The sequence below is a fragment of the Camelus dromedarius genome, chromosome 3, assembly GCF_036321535.1.
Source record: "Camelus dromedarius isolate mCamDro1 chromosome 3, mCamDro1.pat, whole genome shotgun sequence".
Lineage (NCBI taxonomy): Eukaryota > Metazoa > Chordata > Mammalia > Artiodactyla > Camelidae > Camelus > Camelus dromedarius.
This window is the reverse complement of record NC_087438.1, coordinates 115,073,283-115,094,000: the sequence shown is the minus strand read 5'-3', so window position 1 is coordinate 115,094,000 and position 20,718 is coordinate 115,073,283. Positions and strand designations below refer to the sequence as shown.

Below are 20,718 nucleotides of genomic sequence, written 5' to 3'. Positions count from 1 at the left end.
CCTACTTCAGAAAGACACCTGCACCCCAATATTCATAGCAGCACTATTTACAATAGCCAAGACATGGAATCAGCCTAAATGTCCATCAACAGATGACTGGATAAAGAAGCTGTGGTATATTTACACAATGGAATACTATTCAGCCATAAAAACGACAACATAATGCCATTTGCAGCAACATGGATATTCCAGGAGAATGTCATTCTAAGTGAAGTAAGCCAGAAAGAGAAAGAAAAGTACCATATACTATTGCTCATTTGTGGAATCTAAAAAAAAAAAAAAAACAAAAACATAAATACAAAACAGAAACAGACTCATAGACATAGAATACAAACTTGTGGTTGCCAAGGGGGTGGGGGATGGGAAGGGACAGACTGAGATTTCAAAATGTAGAACAGCTAAACAAGATTACACTGTATAGCACAGGGAAATATATACAAGATATTGTGGTAGCTCACAGCGAAAAAAAAATGTGAGTGAATATATGTATGTTCACGTATAACTGAAAAATTGTGCTCTCCATTGGAAATTGACACAACATTGTAAACTGACTATAACTCAATAAAATAAAATTAAAAAAAAGAAAGAACACTGATATTTTATAAAAAAATCCTGGTTAGTTTTTCTACTTGAAAAGATTCATCAATCCAAGTCATTCTTTCATCTTTTTTTCTATTTGTTTATTTGATTTTAGAGTAAGATCAAATTTTTAGGAGCCTTCCAAGGCAAAACTAACTCCATGATTAGCATATTGCTGAGAACGTGTTATATTCAAATCAGCATCCATGGAGGAAACGTTTTTTTACTCCATGTTGAAGCTAGGGTAACATAAGGCTGAGTAACCTTTTCTTAATCTATTGTGAACTACAAAACCACTCAAAAATAGTCCAACATATTCTAAGCTTTCTATTGATAGCTAAAATAAACACCAGGTGAGTCAAATTTTCTTTGTTGTATTTTAGTACCTCATACGCAGTAGGAAGTTAAAATTAGGTAAATCACTGGACAGTCCTCAATGAGTATGGTCTTCGTTTGGTAAAGATTCTATCAAAATCCTGCATCTATCAAAACTCCACACTTAACCAAAAGCTAATGAATAAAAGAAATATTGTCTACCAGTCCACGAAACGGAAAGTTTGAGAATAGGAGAATGGACCAAGGGAGCTGAGTTAACTAATGAAATGTTTTGATTTATTCATTCTATGTTTATCTATGACATTTCACTGGGGAATGAATGGTAGCTGTTGAAGGATTGAGCAATGTTATCATCTTAATAACAGAAGTCAATTGTAATCAATCTGTAAATATTTACTAATTTCCAGGCACATAGTGGTAATGACTTACAGTTTAATTTCAGAGCTTAGAGAACACAAACATTTATAAAAGGTAACTAAGAATACCGAACCCAGAACTCAATTGAATTGTCTTCACAAAAGTTTTCTAAATAAAGCTGCTACACTATTACCATTAGAAAGCATTTAATTTGCATTGAATATCTGACATTAAATCAGCAAGGACATGATAACGGCTCCTTGCAATTTCTTTTTAAAAGTTTGTCAGCAATACAGACACAAAAGACACACGAACACAGGTAACATGTGAAATCATCTATTCAGGACTTCAGGGGATGTTTGGCCTGCCTGAGATAATTTATAATGCTAATTGAAGAGAGTGCTTTCTGGAAGGTGTCTGTCAGTGAATCCAAACAAGTCAGTTGCCTGATGCTGAGATGTTGGCAGCCTTCAGCTATGTATTTTTTTTTAATGATGCTCGCAAAGGATGCTTTTGCCTGGTATAATTCTGTTAAAATGATAGTGACTATTTCTCAGAACCAAGGACATATTTTCCGGAATGACTGTGTGCCACTGGCAACAGCGCCAAGGATGTTAGTGTCTCTTGGACACATCGCCCGCTCTGATTTTCTGGTGGGAGGACGTGCATCTCCCCAGCACTCTTTTTAGAGCTGTGGCCACGTCTTTATTTCTTAAGCTATAGATGAGTGGGTTGAGCATCGGAGTGAGGATGGTGTAGAAGGCAGACACAACCTTGTCTTTCTCTGGCGTGTGATACGAATGGGGCAGCACGTTGGTGTAGAAGGCTGCCCCGTAGAAAATAATCACCACCATAATATGGGAGGAACAGGTAGCAAAGGCTTTGCGCCGGCCCTCGGCAGAGTTCATCCGATGCACAGTGAGCAGGATGCGTGTGTAGGAGACGGAGATGACAGATACAGGGATAAGTAGCATCAGCACGCAGCAGGCATACATCAGGGTCTCATAGAGCGATGTGTCAACACATGACAGCTTCAGGACCGCTGGGATCTCACAGAAAAAGTGATTGATCTCTCGGGAGCCACAGTAGGGGAAACTCATGGTGACGGGAGTCAACATGAATCCGTCCAAGGAACCACCAACCCAGGAGCCCACCACCATGAACAAGCAGATCCTGCGGTTCATGAGGAGAGGGTATCGAAGAGGGTTGCACACAGCTACGTACCTGTCATAAGCCATGAGTCCCAGCAGGAAGAATTCTCCACCGATCAGGGTCAGATAAAGGAAGATCTGAATCGCACAGCCCAGGAAGGAGATGGTCTTTTCCTTGGACAAGAGGTCTTGTAGCATCTTGGGGACAGTGATGCAGATGTAGACGGTGTCCATGATGGAGAGCTGGCTCAGCAAGAAGTACATGGGTGTGTGAAGGCGGGAGTCTGTGTGGATGAGCAGAATCATAACCAGGTTGGCTGTCACAGCCACCAAAAAGATGGAGAAGACCACTGCAAAGATAAGTCCAGGAAATGCAGGATGTGTGATGAGACCCAAGAGGATGAAGTCAGTGGAGTTCTGGAGAACCGCCTCCATGCCCCCGTCAGATGATAGCTCCCGGAGCTGCAAAGACAGAAAGTTGCTGGGTTAATCGATAATCCAGTACATAGCCATGGGTGGGCAACATGACTAGTATGCGTGAAGGAGCAGAGTGGAATAAAGGAAAGAACACTGACCTCAGAATCATTTTGAATCCTGGTTTCAGTATTAATGGTCTAACATTAACATCAGACAGAGAAATTAATCTACAAATGAACTCAGTTTCATCATTTGTGAAGGGTTACCATAGGTCTGTATCTCTGCAGGCTGGATGTAAGATGTAAATGTAATAATTCATACAGGATCACTTTCAAATTTTTCTTACTTTGTCTTTCAAACCATCTTCTATACACATTTTATAATCTTACTTTAGACTGAAAATTGCCTGAGTTTGATAACTGTGCCTTACCCTTCGTGTTGTCTTGCAATCATTATGCATAGGTTGATGAAATTTTAACTACTCTCTGCCATTTAGACGATTACATTGTTAATATCATACGTAGAAATCCATTTGCGATTTCATAAATTGATAGAAGATAAACATGAAGACAATAAATGCAAGTAAAGTTAATCGTTTTGGCCCCTGTTATTATTAGACTATTTTGTGAATGGTTGGAACATTAGGGACGAACCGGGCAGTGCTACGGCCTTCAGTTAAGGTTCAGGATCCACTGGCCACTGGTTAGATGTTGTGCTGCCAAGGAAGCTCATGTTTTAGGCAAAGGTCACCTTAAGCGCTTGGATCTACTTTTTCTCACAGGATCATTTGAGGTCATAAATCTCAAATGAGGACCACTTAGCCTTACTCCATTCCACGAGCAGGACTTTGGGTTCATCATCATGGTGGTCCTTCTGGTTGACACCATTGAGTTGGGTTGAGATTTTATGACTTAGTAAGGCGTCATATCATTTCATGGTGATCTAAGCTTCTCTTAAATCATTGTTCAGCCAAACATTAACAGAGTTTCTCTGGCAGGGTGGCATTCTGAAGTTTTCAAAATGTTATAGGGTCCTAGGAATCCATTTTTTAAAAATTTCCTGAACAATTTTTTTCTACCTTGTTACTGATCCTTATGTGTATAAGTAAAGATAACCCCAGATGGACAAGTGATTCCTGAATTTACAGAGAAAAAGATAAATTAATATTAAAACTCTCTTGAACTAAATGGAATGAAAGCTTACAGCTTTTATTCTTCAGAAATGTAATTATGCATTTCTGAATTGTGTTCAGAAACATTGAAGGGTGAATTGTTTATTATTATTATAATTATTTTGTACTGTATTTCTCTCCATCTCAGTGACAGAATGAAGTATACTAGTATAAAATGTATTAGCTACCAATACTTTATCTGCATTTTTTATTCCATAATGGTCAAATATATTGTTTATGAGACATCAAGAAAGAATAAGTCCTCCTTTATGCTGAAGCAAAACTCTTAGGAACAATAGAAAGACTTTTTCTTTCTGAGTGTTCATTAAAGATGGAGTTATATTATGAGTAGTAGTCTAGAAAAATAAGCAAAATTCCAGAAGGAAAAATGAAAAGCAATTTGATGTTGGTCTGTGCTGGAACTTAAATTTAATATACCTTCTCAGTTGAAAGGGAGAGAAACAAATGCCTGGATACTTAATAAGCCCTATCTAAATATCAAATATTAACTCTCAGTAAGTTCAGTGAAAGTCAGCTACTTCATCCGTCTTTAATATGTGAAAGATTTACCTGTCACAAGCACAACTCTGAATCACAGACAAAGAGACTGAATTTAAGATATTGTAATTATAGGGCTTTGCAATAACTGGTTGGAAATGAAAATATTCACACAGACAGAGGTTAACTTTACCTTGACCAACAACCTTTGTTTTTCCACTTAGACACGTTATAGATTTTTATATGTCACTTACTGACAGTATCAAATCCGCTCCTAATGAATAGCACTGAAATGAAATAACCATGCCGTCTGAAAATAGCACAAAAAAGCACTGAAAATGAAATAACCATGCCGTCTGAAAATTGCCTACGAAACTTTAAAAAGTTTCTTTACAACCAAAATATGGGCCAGAGAATTTTAGCTCACACAAGCAAGCACTCAGATTGGACTCCACAGAATATTCAACAGAATTCATCAATCTTATTGCCTCGAGTCTTCTTGATTAAGGAATGCAAAATTTTTCTAGCTCCGAGATCCTGTCTTGGAGTAGATCCTAGGATAACAGAATACAGAAGCTGAAGGAGAAGAGAGATATGTTGTAAGCCAACTTCTTTATTTTTAAAATGACCAGAGACTCAGTGAATAAAAGAACCACAGATTGGATCCAGGCTGCTTGTGTGCTTGTGCGTGTGCGTGTGAGTGTGCGTGTGTGTGTGTGTAAGAGAGAGAATATTTGAGTGTAGGGAATAGATTTTGCTAGGGGAGTAGCCCACTATGAAGCTTAGCACAAAGGAGCGTATTTTATTTTTGCGATGAAATCAAATATATAAACCAATGTGATATGTGATCCAAACACGGAATCACTACTGTACTGTGTGGGCTATTTGATGTGACGAGCAAACAGTGACAATGTTTGCATTATGAACATGATGACATTTTATGATTTATTTCTGTTTACATCAGTTCCCAGGATCTCATTTCAACAATAATGCAATGTAATGTGTGATTTGGTTTATTTACATGTACAAGATCCCGGATCCCATTCCCCTCAGCCTTTCTATCATTATCATCATTATTCCCTGCTCTCTCTTAGATTTTCTCCCATTTCCATCTCTAACTGGAGTCCTTTAAAAAAAAAAAAAGAAAGAAAGAAAAGAAAAAAGAAACATTTAAAAGCCTGTATTTGCATGATCTGCTGTGCTAGAAGGAGAATGCACTGACCTCCAGGACTGAGTATAACATCACCCGGGCATTGCTACAAAATCACCTGGTTGAGCAGGGGCTGGGGCATGGGAGGATCCAACTAAGGGAAGGAGGGCACTGGGAAGGGAGACTGTGGATTCTCCGCCGAGGGAGAGGATGGGCGAATTCTGCCAAGAGGCCTTGATTCTGTCTCTGGTATACCGCATGGAAAGAAGAGGTAAGGAGATCAGAGAGGGTCTCTATGCAGAGGGCCAGCAGTACATTTCAAGACAACAGGCCTGGAATTGTTCTGGGAGATGCCACAGAAATGCAGACACAGTTCAGACTCTCACAGTATGTTGTAAAAACAGACCTCCAGATGAGGCAGAAGGAAGAGCCCAGATGGAGAATTCTTGGAACAATCCCTTCTGATACCCTGTATATGCTCATTTAAATCTTCTGTATCTTATGATGTTTTGACATCTTAAAAAACTATTCTAGCTATGGAGAGACTGCCCCTCCCTGGGCTAGTCAACTTGTAGCGAAAGCAAAGGGCCCAGCATGTCTTTGATACGCAAACTAACCAATCCACAGCCAGACACCCTCCCCTGGCAAGTGCACCCCTGGGGACAAACTCCTCCCTCTTATTCACTCCAGAACTAGACACCAGGCAGCCACTCCAAAACCTGCCCAAAGGATTCAAACTAGCCCATCCTGAACTGCTTCCCCTGCCCTGCCTCATCTTTCCAGCGGAAAGCCCGATAAAGGCCACGCAGGGCCTAATCCTTTCCCCTTGCTCCTGCCTTTTGCCTCCTGACCCCCTGCTGACTCCCCTATGTGACCCTGCGTGGTATGCTGTGCCTCCTGTCTGTTGGACCTTGAGTATAATAAACTTCATGTTTTCTCTTTCCTGAATCTCTCCTCTGTCTCCTCTTGTGGCCGTGCTTTTCTTGACCAGCTCATAAAATAACACAAAGTGCACCCCCTCCCAGGATTCAAGCATGACCAGAGTTATGGGAAATGAGCTGGGCAGCATTCTTTCTGTGGTAATAAAGCTGCTGACAGAAGTGATCTCCTCCATCTGATACACTGTGCCTGTCACGTCTTCCCAAAGGGTAGCATTTCCAATCTCTTCTTAAAGAGGTCGGAAGGGATAAACTGGGAGGTCGAGATTTGCAGGTATATATCAAATAGATAAACAAGTTTATCGTGTGCAGCACAGGGAACTATATTCAATATCTTGTAGCAGCTCACGGTGAAAAAGAATATGAAAATAAATATATGTATGTTCATGTGTGACTGAAGCATCGTTCTGTACACCAGAAATTGACACAGCATTGTAAACTGACCATAACTCAATGAAAAAGAAAAGATAGACTCTCTCAAGTGCAAACACATTCTATGCTTAAGGCATTGCACCACGTGTGGGGTGAACTGCCAAGATTTACAGAAACTGCCACCCCCCCCCCCAAAGGAGCATACAGCACAGTTTGAGGAATACAACATATACCAAAAATATTTATAAAAGCAGATTATTATGAATCCAAATTGGGGATTTCTCCAGAAGAGAAAATGGATTATGCTGGGAATTTGGGGAATATTTAGCAGCAAAAATAAGACAGTAGCAGTGCATGCAGTTGCTTGTGGAATTACACAGGCACTGCCAAGTGGACTTGGGGATGACCTGCATATAGGAAGTTCTCTGGACCTTCATTTACTTTCAGTCAAAGGGTGGAATTATACTACTAACGAAAAGTACCAGATAGCTCAAAGAGTCATAGATTATTTCTGAATGATATAGAGAGTCAATAATAGAATATTGGAATACATTTGCTTTCAGTACATTTTGTAAAGAGGAGACAAGGAAAGATGTGAAAGTCATCAAGAGATGCAGGCTGAGAAAAAGGATGTTATAATGCTGCCCAAACCAGAAAGCAAGCGGAGTTTGCCATGTGCCAACCAGGTAGTTTGAAAGCTTATCACATACATGAAATTCATAGCAAACAAAAAAATGCTGTGCATGAGCCCGAGTAATGTGGGTCAGAATTCTTTACTTCAAGAGCGCAAGCTATGGCTAGAGATTGAGATAAACTTAAAGCGTGGAGCATTTAAATACACTTAAGTAATAACTGCTTTAAAATGCTTACTTTAAAGAGTAAGAACCAAGAAAAGACTGTATTCAGTTCAATTAGAATAAACAGTATAATAGCAAAGATGGAAATTGGTTTGACTGTAAAGTTTGAGGCTTAAATAGGAGACAGAAAAGGACCATGATTGTTGTAAACAATCTCAGAAAAAGATAGCAAACAAGAATTATCAAGGTTCAGGGGTGGGGAAAAAAAGAAGAGTCCAGTGCACCAGTAGCTGAAGGGTGCCTCGGAGAGCTAATGTGTGGGGGACAGCCTGGAGCTGGTTTATAATGAGGCTGGAAAGTGAAGGCTGAGCGATTTTGACTCAGCTGAAAATTAAGTATAAATGTGAGTTGTTTGATTATGATGAAATAGTTAGTAAAGATTATATCTGAGAGTTTTCTAGTTCTGAAAGGAAGTTGATTAATTACTATTAATAATTTCTTTAAAGCCACACTAGGCTGTGACCATTGAACAACTTTTTTTTTTCAATCTTTCCTTTACCCATTCTAAGTACACCTGTCCTCTTTTATCTATTTTTATAAATTAGGGGATATTTTGAGCACTGTTTCACTCATTCAATAATCTGTTTATTTCTGTAGCAACTTAGTACCTAATGATGTGAACTTGTCTAGATTTCTTCACTTTATTTCTAATGTTCATGGTCATTATACGTTCATAGATACTCGTCACCTGCTCTGTTCATCTAAGTAGTAACTGATTTCATCAGTGGAATGCAAACCAACCCTCTGCTTTCCCTCACCACTCCCACAGTCAATTTGGAAATTTTCAAAGTGGAAAATCAAGCATAAGAAGATAGAAAAGCCTTTCCTTACTCAAAAAATGAACTACAGTGGCATGTAGATAATAGTTATTGAACACTTATGGTGCCAGTTGAAAGAACATGTGTTCTAATGCCAAGCACCAACTTACCTAAAATATATTGCCAAGGATACCATCAGTGGCTCAGAAAAACTAAGCACAACTGTGCTCCTAGAGTAGTGGGCAAAGGGTCTACATTTCAAGTTGTCAGATGCCAGAAGGACAGCCATTATATTGATTTTCTGAACGGCAGGGTCAGTTTATGTGGTGGTAAATAGAAATCAGAGGATCAGGCACAGGGGACATCTACTCCACCCTACTGATGCTGTGGGGAGTGAAGGAGAAGAGGGAAGGAGCTGCAGAAGACCAGGAGTGACAAAGGACCAACAGCAGCTGATACCTGTAGCTCTAAACGTAATGTGCTCATCATTGCATTGTATTATCTAAGTATCTGAAATGTAGACACAATCCCATCCGATTCAGTTGCTCAGCCCAGTGGGCTCTGGTGTGCCCACGCTAGGAAGCCATTCAGGGAATTTCTTTAAGAGATGTTGTTTGTCTATGGGAAAAAAAAAAAATTGCCTTTTGGGCACTCTGAGAGCACATGAGTGTGCCTGTGGAGTAAGAAAGGGAGAGGGGAGCTTAGAAAATAATCAGAAAAAAGAAATAATTCAACATCTTTTAATCTCCTCCCAAGGATACAAAAAAAACCTCTCTACCCTCATTTAACTACATCCAAAGAAGGTAACTCTTGAGTTAAAAATAGTCAAAGGACAATCCATGCTTCTCCATTAGTAATATATCTCCTAGCCATTAAGATCTAAACATCCCTCACAATTAATGCGAAGCTTGATCATCCAATTATCAGCTCGGACATGCCCTTTTCCTCTTTAGTAAATCCATTTAAGTCTTTTAAAACTATTACTAGATTGCCCTTGGCTTCCCATTTCAAGCTAAAGTATCCACTTTCCAAAAAGTGAGAGTACAAATTTATCCTTCTTAATCTTGAAGACACTTTCTGATGGTCACAGTGATACTTAAGGAAAACATCCCAGTGTACGGGGACTGTTCTAACTAGTTGCCACAAAAATGTTAGCTCTTACCTCAGAGCAGCTGGGTCCAAGCCTTAGTTAGGCAGCAGTGAACTGGTAGACTTCTTAAATACTTGAATTCGGAGGTGGGGCTAGTTCAAGGGTAAGCTTTTCATTAATAATGGATTTCAATGTCCTGCAGCAGGAATCCCTAGGTTAGTAATTAATCTGTATTTACTGGGTTCACTTTATCCATTAGAAGAGGATTAATGAAAGTCCAGCCCTCTTACCAGATTGTCCATTCTTTTCCCAAATGAAACGTTGTAATCACTTACTGATATTTCTTCAGAGAACCACTTATCTAATCCTGGCACCTCTCCAGAGTAATTTAAAAACAAAATGTGGTGAAGGGGTGAGAATAAGAGTCATTCTAAATTTAAAATTAAAGCTTCAAATTTCTAAAATTGGCCGTACCAAACCAAAAATAAAAACCCCACTCTTTTCTATGCCATTGACCTATTTTGTGTAGGGAAAGTTATATTAAAATATGTATTTAATACAGATGTTAAGAGATTTTTTCAGTAATTATTCATCTAGTGAGTAGTGGAGGAGGAATTTATACACAGTATGAAACAAAGGAGACACGATAAAGGGCAAAGAGAAAACAGAGAAAGAGAAGAAAGAAGGAAAGGAAACAAGGAGATGGGGGAAAGGGGAAGGGAAGAAGAAAGAAACAAGAGATGGCATAAAATTAAAGGTATACATTTCCTAAAAGTTATTTTGCATAGCTATATTAAGATATTAAACATGAGATGAATTAAAATTTCCAAAACTTGAATTCACTTTACTTTAGAGAAGTAGGTGGTCTTGTTTGACGAGGTGAGTATCTTAACTAATCACATCACCACCACCAACAATAATAATAAACATCATGATTGAATGGTTTTCATTCTTTAGTCCTCGTGATGCACGGGTAACTTAAATAATTTCTACTCATCGCAAATTCATTAGACATAGACCTTAGACCTCATACCCTCTATGTTGCAGACGAAAACAATTCTAGCCATTTAGAATGCTATTCAATAATCAATTCTTGAAGAATATTTTATGTGAGTTATCAATAAATGTAAAAGTCCTTTAATTAGATATGGAATTGATTCGAATACACTTTCCCTTCCAGTGTGATGTTGCTCATTACAGAGCCACCAGTGGTTTACAAACAGGTATTGATCGTCCCAGCCCTACATGGGTCTGATGATACCTGGGGGTCTATAACTATCAGGGAGTTGATCTGGCCATCAGCAACCACCTCAGTTTCCCCCCATGTGCCATAAGACCACCATTTAGTTTGATATTCATGTCATAAAAATGGTTGAGACGTGCTGCTGTAACAATTAGGTTGGTCTTCTCTTATTATTCTCAAGTTCACAAAGGAAAATAACACAGCTAGTGAACGTGACAATTTTTCATCCACTGTTAAATTTAGTGATCTTGTAAAAATAGAAAAATCTAAATTATTTATATATGATAGATATTTTGTGACATCTCAATGTTTCTTTTCATGGTTCTTGTTCATTGTTCACTTAACTCTTTTTCTCCTTCTACCTTTCAACTCCTTCAGTCCTTTCCGGTAATATTTCTCATACAGAGGTCAAAGCAGACACAGCCTTACATTCCAAGACAGCAGTTCCTAAATTCTGTATGTTTACATTCCCAGTGCTTGATTTCAAATAATTCTGTTTGCCCACCCCATCCCAAAGTGATGCCTGGCATTTGGAGAGAATGCTTTTTGGACAAAAATCCCATTTTTTTACATGATAAGACATAAACTAATACATTTTTAGAAAGTTCTTTCTAAATTTCTAAAGATTTGAGCTCTCTGCTGATATTCTTGAAAGACAGAGACACATATCAGATTCCCTAACTAGGACTTCAGACATGGAAGAGAAATCATGAAGACACTGAGAGACCTGGGAGAAGAAAATTTCAGAGTGGACAGAACATTGGACCTAAACAATGACTGGTAAGTCTTATAATTCAGCCATCTCCTTGGAGGAATGATTAAACAAAAAGCCTCAGAGGATGTGCTAAAGATCCTTGAACTTGGAATAAGAATCCTTGCCATTCCCTGTGTGTCTTTGGGGAAACGGATTCCATTCTCAGAGGTTGGTTGTTGTACCCTCTATTAAACAAAAAAAGGTTTGGTACAATCATCTCTGAGCTAATTTCCAACTTCAGTGTTCTGTGACACAGAATTTAAATAATGTGTGTTTACTTTTCATTTTAATTCTCATTGCTTTATTGTTTGCTTCATCGGCAAGAATCCAATCACTGCAACTGAAGTGGACTTCATCTATCTATTTGCTACAAATAAGAGTATAAAGAGAATTTTTCTTGAGATTATAGAAGGTGCTCTGGGATATTTCTCAGCAAAGACCGGCAGTCACTAAATTTTAAGTCCACATTATAAGTAAAAAAAAAAAAAAAAGAAGTTGATGTAAATACCAAAGAGCAGTCTTGAGCAGAATCCACTCAGAGCGCACATGAAGAATTAGGCACCCAAGACAGACGGAACGCACAATCTTAGGATGAAAATCAGATCTCGGCCCAGAGATGGAAACAACATTCTCTAAACTCATCTGGCTCACTGTGGAACGGTAGATTCTAAATGTTGTGGAAATTCCAACTATTTTAGGCTAAAAAATTATTTATATTGATGCATCAGAACCAAAGAGCCCCGTTGAGCACACAATGAAGAAAGCAATGCTAGATTTACCTACATTTTCCATTGGGCAAACCTTCTTCTGGCTACAGCTAAGTGCATCTAACCAAGACAAACACATCTGTGTTAAACGGCTTTCCATTAAAAACCCCTCTATATTAAAGCCTCATCTCCTTCTCTCTCTCATATCATTGCCAATACACTTCAGAAGTTCATTTTAAAAGGCCCTGTGTTTTTCATGTCCCTAGTTATCCCGGTAATCTTAGGAGAACTAAAATCCCATCTTTCACTCGGGAAGAGCAGCAGTGGGGCTGGAGCATAGTCAAAATTACAGAAAAAGTGGGGATGGATAAAACACAAGAGCAAGGGAGAGAAAAAGGAGATAGAAAAGGGTTAGGGAGGTAGGGATGGTTAGGAATGGAAGAGGGAGGGGTACACATCAGACAAGACAAAAGAAGTCACAGGAAAAAAAAGAGGGAGATAAAAAAGCTAAAATTGAGGGAAAGAAGAGCCCACGAAAGGCAGATATGGCATGAATTTCCCAACACTACTCTAGAGGGGAGAAAATAAGCTGATGTTGAAAACAAATACATTATGACCCATGTGATATTTATTTTATTCATTCAATTTATATCATTTCAGTGACAACTGTATGTCTAAAGCTAAGCTGGAAAGCAAATGCATGTGGCCCCTTTTAATTCACTGGGTGGGGAAGGAGGGAGTTCAAGCCCTGATAGATGGTTATACAGTTTCCTTCCAAGAAGAAGCTTTCTTCATATTAGGACACGATTGCCTGTTTTCTTCAGTTTCTGAAGTTAAGTGGAAATGAGTCTGAAGTGACCTTATGCTATCCAGCCCCTCACGACGCACTAGAGGCAATGACTATTATTTTATCTCAAGGATGCGTTACGGTCAGATTAACATCGGTCCTTGAAACGTTTTCTGTATGTTTTATTAAAGGTCTTATGTTAAAGTTACAGGTCATCAAACACCTTTATAGTCTCACCTCAACAAAAGAAAATTCTGTGTTAAGTGCAATGTCAAGAGGTAGGGCCACTCCTGGAAGAGAAATGGGTGAGAAAAGTAGGTTTCACCGCCCCGTCTCTACAGTTATGAGTCAGTTACAATAGTACCTCATGGTATATAGTACCTTCCAAAGCTAAAGTTGCATTGCATCGGTTATCTTGTATTCTCTTAAAATGATCCCTCTGAGATAATAATTAGGTTAGAATATCCTAATTTAAGACTTTGGGAAAGAGGGTTTCAAGAAATTAACTTGTCCAACCTGGGATAAGCAAATGCATGTATAACTAAAGCTTAATGAGAGTTACAATCTCAAAGCATCTTTTTAATGAGAATGTAACATTTCTAAACTCATGATTTCTTTCCTAACCAGAATCCATTTCTAAAACATATTCACCATTTCTATATCAGAAAAGGCCAAAACTTCCAATCCTGGTCTGAATCATTCTCTCCATGACACAGACATCTGTGTGAGAAGACACATTTCTAACAAAATGAAAAACTGGATTGAGAGATCCTAGGAGATCAGGACACAATTGTGAAGTCTGAAAGTTGATTCCAACTTCTGATTCCAGTATGGGTTTTACTGAGGGAAAATAGGACAGATGCCTGTATTTAAGGATAATAAACAATGTTATCTTTCACCCACGTGGAAATGCAATATAAAAAAAATAAGATGCCTTTGAAGTTCTGTAATGAGCTATTTCTCCTTTTCTTTTCCAAGGTGTAGAAGCATTAGATTTTCTGAAACATTTTGTCAACTCCCAGATGACTTACCTATACACACTAAAACCACACCAATACTAAAACATTATTAAATGAGCTTATATATAATTACATTTTTATTTTTGTAATGCAAAGTATTCTTAGGGTTAGATAATGAAGTATAAGCAAACTCCAATATAGAAATGTAGAAATATAGAAAGACTCAGGACTCAAAATAGAATGAGTTTAATCAAGTGGAGAAAAGTGTGGAAAAGAGAAAAGATAAAAATTAATTTCTGTACTTCAGAAAAATACTGGTCAATTATGAGTATTTAAATGATGAAATAAACTAAGCTAAATGAAAATATTATGAAAATTCAAAATAGTGAGTAGCATATATTAATTTCCAAAAGAATAAATCTCAGAAAAGCCCCTTTCTTTTGCATTAAAATCTTTGAAAATGAAATATATTAGGCCATCAGACAATTTAAATATAGTGAAAAATATGGGATTTAAAACTGCCCTGGTTGTTCCCATTAGATTATATCATTAAGAGAATAGAAAATGTAGAAGCCATCGAAGTTCACCAAAGCCTCAAAACCACGTTGTTTTTTTACATTGAATCCACCATTCTGGGATGATTTTAGCAAAATTTTATGGAGAAAAAGAAAAGGAGTTGGTCTCCTCCAAAAATTGATGTGTACTCTTTTGTCTACTAGCCATGCTAATGGAATTCAACTAAGAAAATTAATTATATAGATGCAAACCAATTTTTAAAAAAGAATAATGATAATGCCAATACTGCCTTGATTGAATAAAAAATTTGGAAGCCCCAAAATCACCTGTAAAAAGATCAATCAGATATTGAAATAATATTTGAAATATAATCAGAATAATACTTGACATGTTGATGTCTTTGAAGCAGTCGATTTGTAGTGTCTGAGGAGAGACTGTAGCGAGAAGTTAGTGGAGTAGCTGAAGATACACATTTCTTTTGGGATGACTGACATAGTAGGAAACAGACAACTGCATGGTCTTCAGAGGAATGCAGGGTTTGCTGAAAGCAGATGTGTGACTACTGAAATCCCTGTTTTATTCCCACTCCATTCAAAACCATCCATTGTTCAGAACCCTTATGGTTTTCAAAAAATGATGAAATCTTCAAAATCTCACTGTCAGCTTTCCAAATCCCAGAATGCCTCACGATTGCTGACATAGGGGTGACCTGTTATTTTCAGGCAGACAATATTCAAATCCAAAGGTGATGATGAAGTCCTATTTCTTTTCTTCAAACCTCTAGCAGGAAATACGGTTTCTTTAGAAGGTGTTTACCTTCCTGAGGACAAGCACCTCCCCCGAGCTTTCTGTAGGGCCCCTGTGACGTCTCTGTTTCTGAGACTGTAAATGAGCGGGTTGAGCAAGGGAGTGAGGATAGTGTAGAAGGCAGACACAGCCTTGTCCTGCTCAGGGGTATGGTAAGAGTGAGGCAGCACATAGGTGTACATGGCAGCCCCGTAAAAGAGGCTGACAACCACCATGTGGGAGGAGCAAAGTGGCCACTGCCTTTCGCCTCCCCTCTGCTTCACTCATCCTGTAAACAGTCAGGAGAATCCTTGTGTAAGAGGCCGAGACGACAGAGAAAGGAATGAGGAGCATCATGATGCAGCAGACATACATGGCTGTCTCATAGGCTGATGTGTCCACACACGAGAGCTTCAGAAGGGCAGGTACCTCACAGAAGAAGTGATTGATTTCCCGGGAAGCACAGAAAGGGAACTGCATGTGACTGGCATGAGCAAGAAGCCATCTATGGACCCTCCCAGCCAAGCTGCCACCACAATCAATAAGCAGATCTTGCGGCTCATCAGGACAGGATAGCGCAGAGGGTTGCAGATGGCGACATAGCGGTCATAGGACATGAGTCCTAAAAGGAAGAACTCAGCCCCTGCTAAGGTCAAGTAGAGGAAATGCTGGGCAGTGCATCCTGCAAAGGAAATGGCCCTCTGGCCCACCATCTGGTCAACCAGCATCTTGGGCACAATGGTGGAAATGTACAGAATGTCCATGATGGAAAGCTGGCTGAGCAGAAAATACATTGGAGTGTGGAGGTGGGAATCCATGTGGATGAGAATGATCATGACGGTGTTGCTGGCTATGGAGATGACAAATACCAGGAAGATGAGGACAAAGAGAAGCCAGGGAACGCGAGTGTTGCTGAACAGGCCCAGGAGGACGAAGTCGGCATACATAGAATAATTGCCCCACTCCATAACTCTGTAGGTTACGCAAAAGAGAGATGGATATGATAGATAAAGCTGGGCACAAAAGACAAGTACTGGGTTTGCTTAAAACATGACGCAACCACAGACAAATCAAGACATATTAATCACATCCCATTGTGTAATGTCCCACTTTTTCTAAAACTTTCTGGGGTTGATTCCAGTTATATGTTGCTTGAAGAAATTAGTTTTTACCTTTAGGTCCTAAGTAGACCCACCTTCAATCATGAAGCTCAAAATTTTTAATTTCCTGGAAGAACACTCATAGCAGGATTATATTATGTCACATCATACCATCATTTACTTAAGAATGATATTCTCGATTTACTGTTACTTCTTAACTTGGAGGTCACAGTGAAATAATTTTACGTCCATTGGCTCAAGAATATTTATTTATTTATGTACTTGCTTATTTATTTATTTATGCTCAAGTACAGTCTTACATTGAGGTAGATATGCATAAAATAGATAAAAATAAGGGTTCAAGATGGCAGTGTAGAGATATTCTAAACTCATCTCCTCCCTAGGACACAGTGACATGTGAAATAAGTTCCTCTTATAGGGACCTAAAAACTGGATGAACAGAGGCTTCAGAACAAAGAGTAAAAAGACACCATCAAGACAGGTAGGAGAAACAGAGATATGGTAACACCAAAGGGGAAAAAAAAACCATCCAGCAGTGGCAATCAACACTTGTGAAAGATCACAAAGGTGAGGTTATTATTCTTGAAGACTGAGGAATTTCAGCTCCACATCAGGTAATGCAACACTTAGATCCTGCATAGGACAGACAAGCCCCCAAAACACTTAATTTTAAAAACTAATAGGGGAATACATCCAGGAAAACTGTAGAAGTACAGGGAATGGAAAACCTGCCCTCAAAGGTCTGACATGCAGACTTGCCCCCAAAACCACTGCAAAAGCACCAGATTGAAAAATGCATGGACCTTTTCATTACTAATCTTGAAGCTCGTACCAGAGAGGCAGGAATCATCTGGGACATTCCTGGGGGACTGAAACATTGATGAGAGACAATTTTGGGATCTCGGGCTACATTGTTAATACTAGTCCTTGCAGGTGCCACTTTAGAAAGTTCCACCAACATTTTATCACCAGTGAGCATGCCCTACTGAGAGCCCCATACACCCCTAAGCCTCAGCTGGACCTCACAGGCAGCTGAGCAATAACGTCACCCACCAGCACTCTGTAGTTGCCACGGACAGACCCTGCAGCTATGCTGGGGGGTAGCCCTGCCCACTAGTGCACTGCAGTGGTAACTGCTGCCTTATCCCAAAAGCCCACATAGAGGACACTCCTTGAGTGCTGGGCTCTGATGGCTGCATAGGATTGCTCTTCTGAGCCCTACACAACATTTGCTACATAAGCCACTGTTTTTGGTGCTGATAGAGATACCTGATTTATTTAGTACATAGAAACAAATACAGAGAATTAGGTAACAAAAGGAGATATAAAAATTTTTTTTCCATAACCTCAGAAAAAGAACCCAATAAAACAGAGATAAGCGTTCTACCTGATAAAGAATTAAAAGTACTGGTCATAAAAATGCTCACCAAACTCAGAAGGATGGATGAACACAATCTGGACTTCAGCAAACAGATAGAAAATACCAAAAATAATAAATAAAAATCAGAAATAGAAAGATATCACAATTGATGCTACAGAAATATAAAGGATCACAAGAGGCAATTATAAATAATTATATGCCAACAAACTGGAAAACCTAGAAGAAATGGAAATATTATTAGAAATATACAACCTACCAAGACTGAATTTAGAGGCAATAGAAAAAAAAATCTGACCAGATCAATTATTAATAAGATGATTGAATTCATCAATGACAATCTCCAAACAAAGAAAAGCCCAGGATCAGATGATTTTGCTAATGAATTTTTCACAAATAAAATTCAAAGAATAGTTAATAACTATCCTTCTCAAAATCTTCCAAAAACTTGAGGAGGAGTGAAAGTTTCCAACACATTTTGCAAAGCTATCATTAGCTTAATACCAAAATCAGACAAAGACAACACACACAAAAAAAGGAAATTGCAGGCCAATATTCTTAATGAACATAGATGCAAAAATCCTCAACAAAATACTAGCAAATTAAATCCAACAATATATTAAAAGGTGCATACATCAGAAACAAGTGAGATTTATTTGGGGGATCCAAGCATGATGCAGTATTCACAAATCAATTAATGTGATACATCACATTAACAAAATGGAGGATCAAAATCTTATGATTATGCATAAGAAAAACATTTGACAAAATTCAATAGTAAGATGAATAAGAAAAAGATTTGACAAAATTCAATATTCATTTATGATAAAGTCTCAACAAAGCAGGCATGGAGGGAATTTACCTCAATGTAATTAAGATCATATATGAGAAACCCACAGCTAATATTATTATCAATGGTGAAAAGCTGAAGTATTTTCCTTTAAGATCAAAACAAGACAAGGATGCTCTCTCTCACCGCTTTTATTCAACATATTACTAGCCACAGCAATTAGGCAAGAAAAATAAATAAATTCAAATTGGAAAGGAGAAAGTAAAACTGTCACTATTTGAAGATAATGTGATACTGTATATTAAAAAAAAAAAACGTAAAGACTTCATCAAAAATTTGTTAAAACTGATAAATAAATTTAGTAAAGTCACAGTAAACAAAATCACTGTACAGAGATCTTTGGCAATTCTACACACTAGTGATAAATTATCAAAAAGATAAATTAAGAAACAATCTCATTTGCAATCACAATAAAAAATAAAATACATAGGATTAAGCTTAACCAAGGAGGTAAGTAACTTGTACACTAAAAACTTCAAGATATTAATGAAAGAAATTGAAAAGGATACCAATAAAAGAAAATACCATATTGGCATGGATTAGAAGAATTAATATTGCTAAAATGTTCATACTACCCAAAGCAATATACAGATTTAATGCAATCACCATCAAAATACCAAGGCATATTTTTTAAAAATAGAACAAATAATTTAAAAAATTGTATGGAACACAACATACCCCAAATAACCAAAACAACCTTGAGAAAGAACAAAGCTGTAGGTAGCATGCATTCTAATTTCAGACTACACTACAAATCTATAATAATCAAAAGAGTATGGTGCTGCCACAAAAGCCCACGTATAAATCAATGGAACAGAACTGAGAGCCCAGAAACACACACACACACACATATAGACAATTAATATATGACAAAATAGCAAAGAACACACGACAGAGAAATGTCTCTTCAATAGATGGTGCTGAGAAAGGTGGACAGTCACATACAAACGAATGAAACTAGACCACTATCCTACATCATATACAAAAATTAACTCAAAATGGATTAAAGACTTGAATGTAAGACCCAAAACAATAAAATTCCTAGAAGAAAATGTAGGCAGTACCTTTATTGACTTTAGTTTTAGTGATGTTGTGTGGCTCTGACTCCAAAGGCAAGGAAAATAATTGCAAAAATAAACAAATAGGACTATACGAAATGAAAAAGTTTCTACACAGTGAAGGAAATCATCTTCAGAATGAAAAGTCAACCTATTTGAATGGGAGAGGATGTTTGCAAATGATGTATCCAATAAGGGGTTAATATCCAGAGTATATAAAGAACTCATACAACTCAGTGACAGACAGCAACAATCAACACACCAATTTAAAAAAGGGGCATAGGATCTGAAGAGATATCTTTATTCCAAAGAAGACATACAGATGGGCAACAGTTACATAAACAGGTACAAAACATCACCAATTATCAGAAAAATGCAAATCAAAACCACAATGGGATATTACCTCACACCTGTTAGAATGACTATTATTGAAGAAAGAGTAACAAATGTTAGAGAAGATGCGGAGAAAAGAGAACCCTTGTACACTGTTGGTAGAACTGTAAATTGGTGCAGCTAATATAGAAAAGAATATGGAGATTTCCACCCCCCCAAATTAAGAATAGAACTACCACATGACCTATCTATTTCACTTTGGGTATTTATCTGAAGATCACCAAAAACCAGTATTTTGGAAAAGTATATACACCCCTATGTTTATTGTAGCATTATTTACATTAGCCAAGGTATGGAAACAACTGAAGGATCCATCGATGAATGAAGGGATGAAGAAGATCTTTCTATATACAGTGGAATACTACTCAACCATAAAAAATAATGAAATCCTGCCATTTGTGACAAGGAGGGACCTTGAGGGTATTATGCAAAGTGAAATAAGTCAGACAGAGGGAGAAAACACCATACGATTTCACTTATATATGGAATCTG

At 38.0% G+C, this 20,718-nt stretch overlaps 2 protein-coding genes across 2 annotated transcripts; both read right to left on the bottom strand.

Moving 5' to 3' along the window:
• Window positions 1-1,249: 1,249 nt before the first annotated feature.
• On the bottom strand, window positions 1,250-2,858 carry LOC105093536 (olfactory receptor 2T2). The gene has a single exon (XM_010985407.3). It carries the CDS (start codon window positions 2,856-2,858, stop codon window positions 1,887-1,889), a length of 972 nt encoding a protein of 323 aa, XP_010983709.2. The 3' UTR covers window positions 1,250-1,886.
• A 12,594-nt stretch (window positions 2,859-15,452) lies between these two features.
• Window positions 15,453-16,473, bottom strand: LOC105093494 (olfactory receptor 2T27). The gene is given in 3 exon segments (XM_010985367.3): window positions 15,453-15,674; window positions 15,676-15,908; window positions 15,911-16,473. Coding segments are annotated over 3 exon segments (939 nt in total). The 5' UTR covers window positions 16,395-16,473.
• Between the last annotated feature and the right edge of the window lie 4,245 nt (window positions 16,474-20,718).

Bases quoted from the DNA above. Each gene is read 5' to 3' on its own strand.
- LOC105093536 (XM_010985407.3), bottom strand. From the start codon at position 2,858: ATGGAGGCGGTTCTCCAGAACTCCACTGACTTCATCCTCTTGGGTCTC.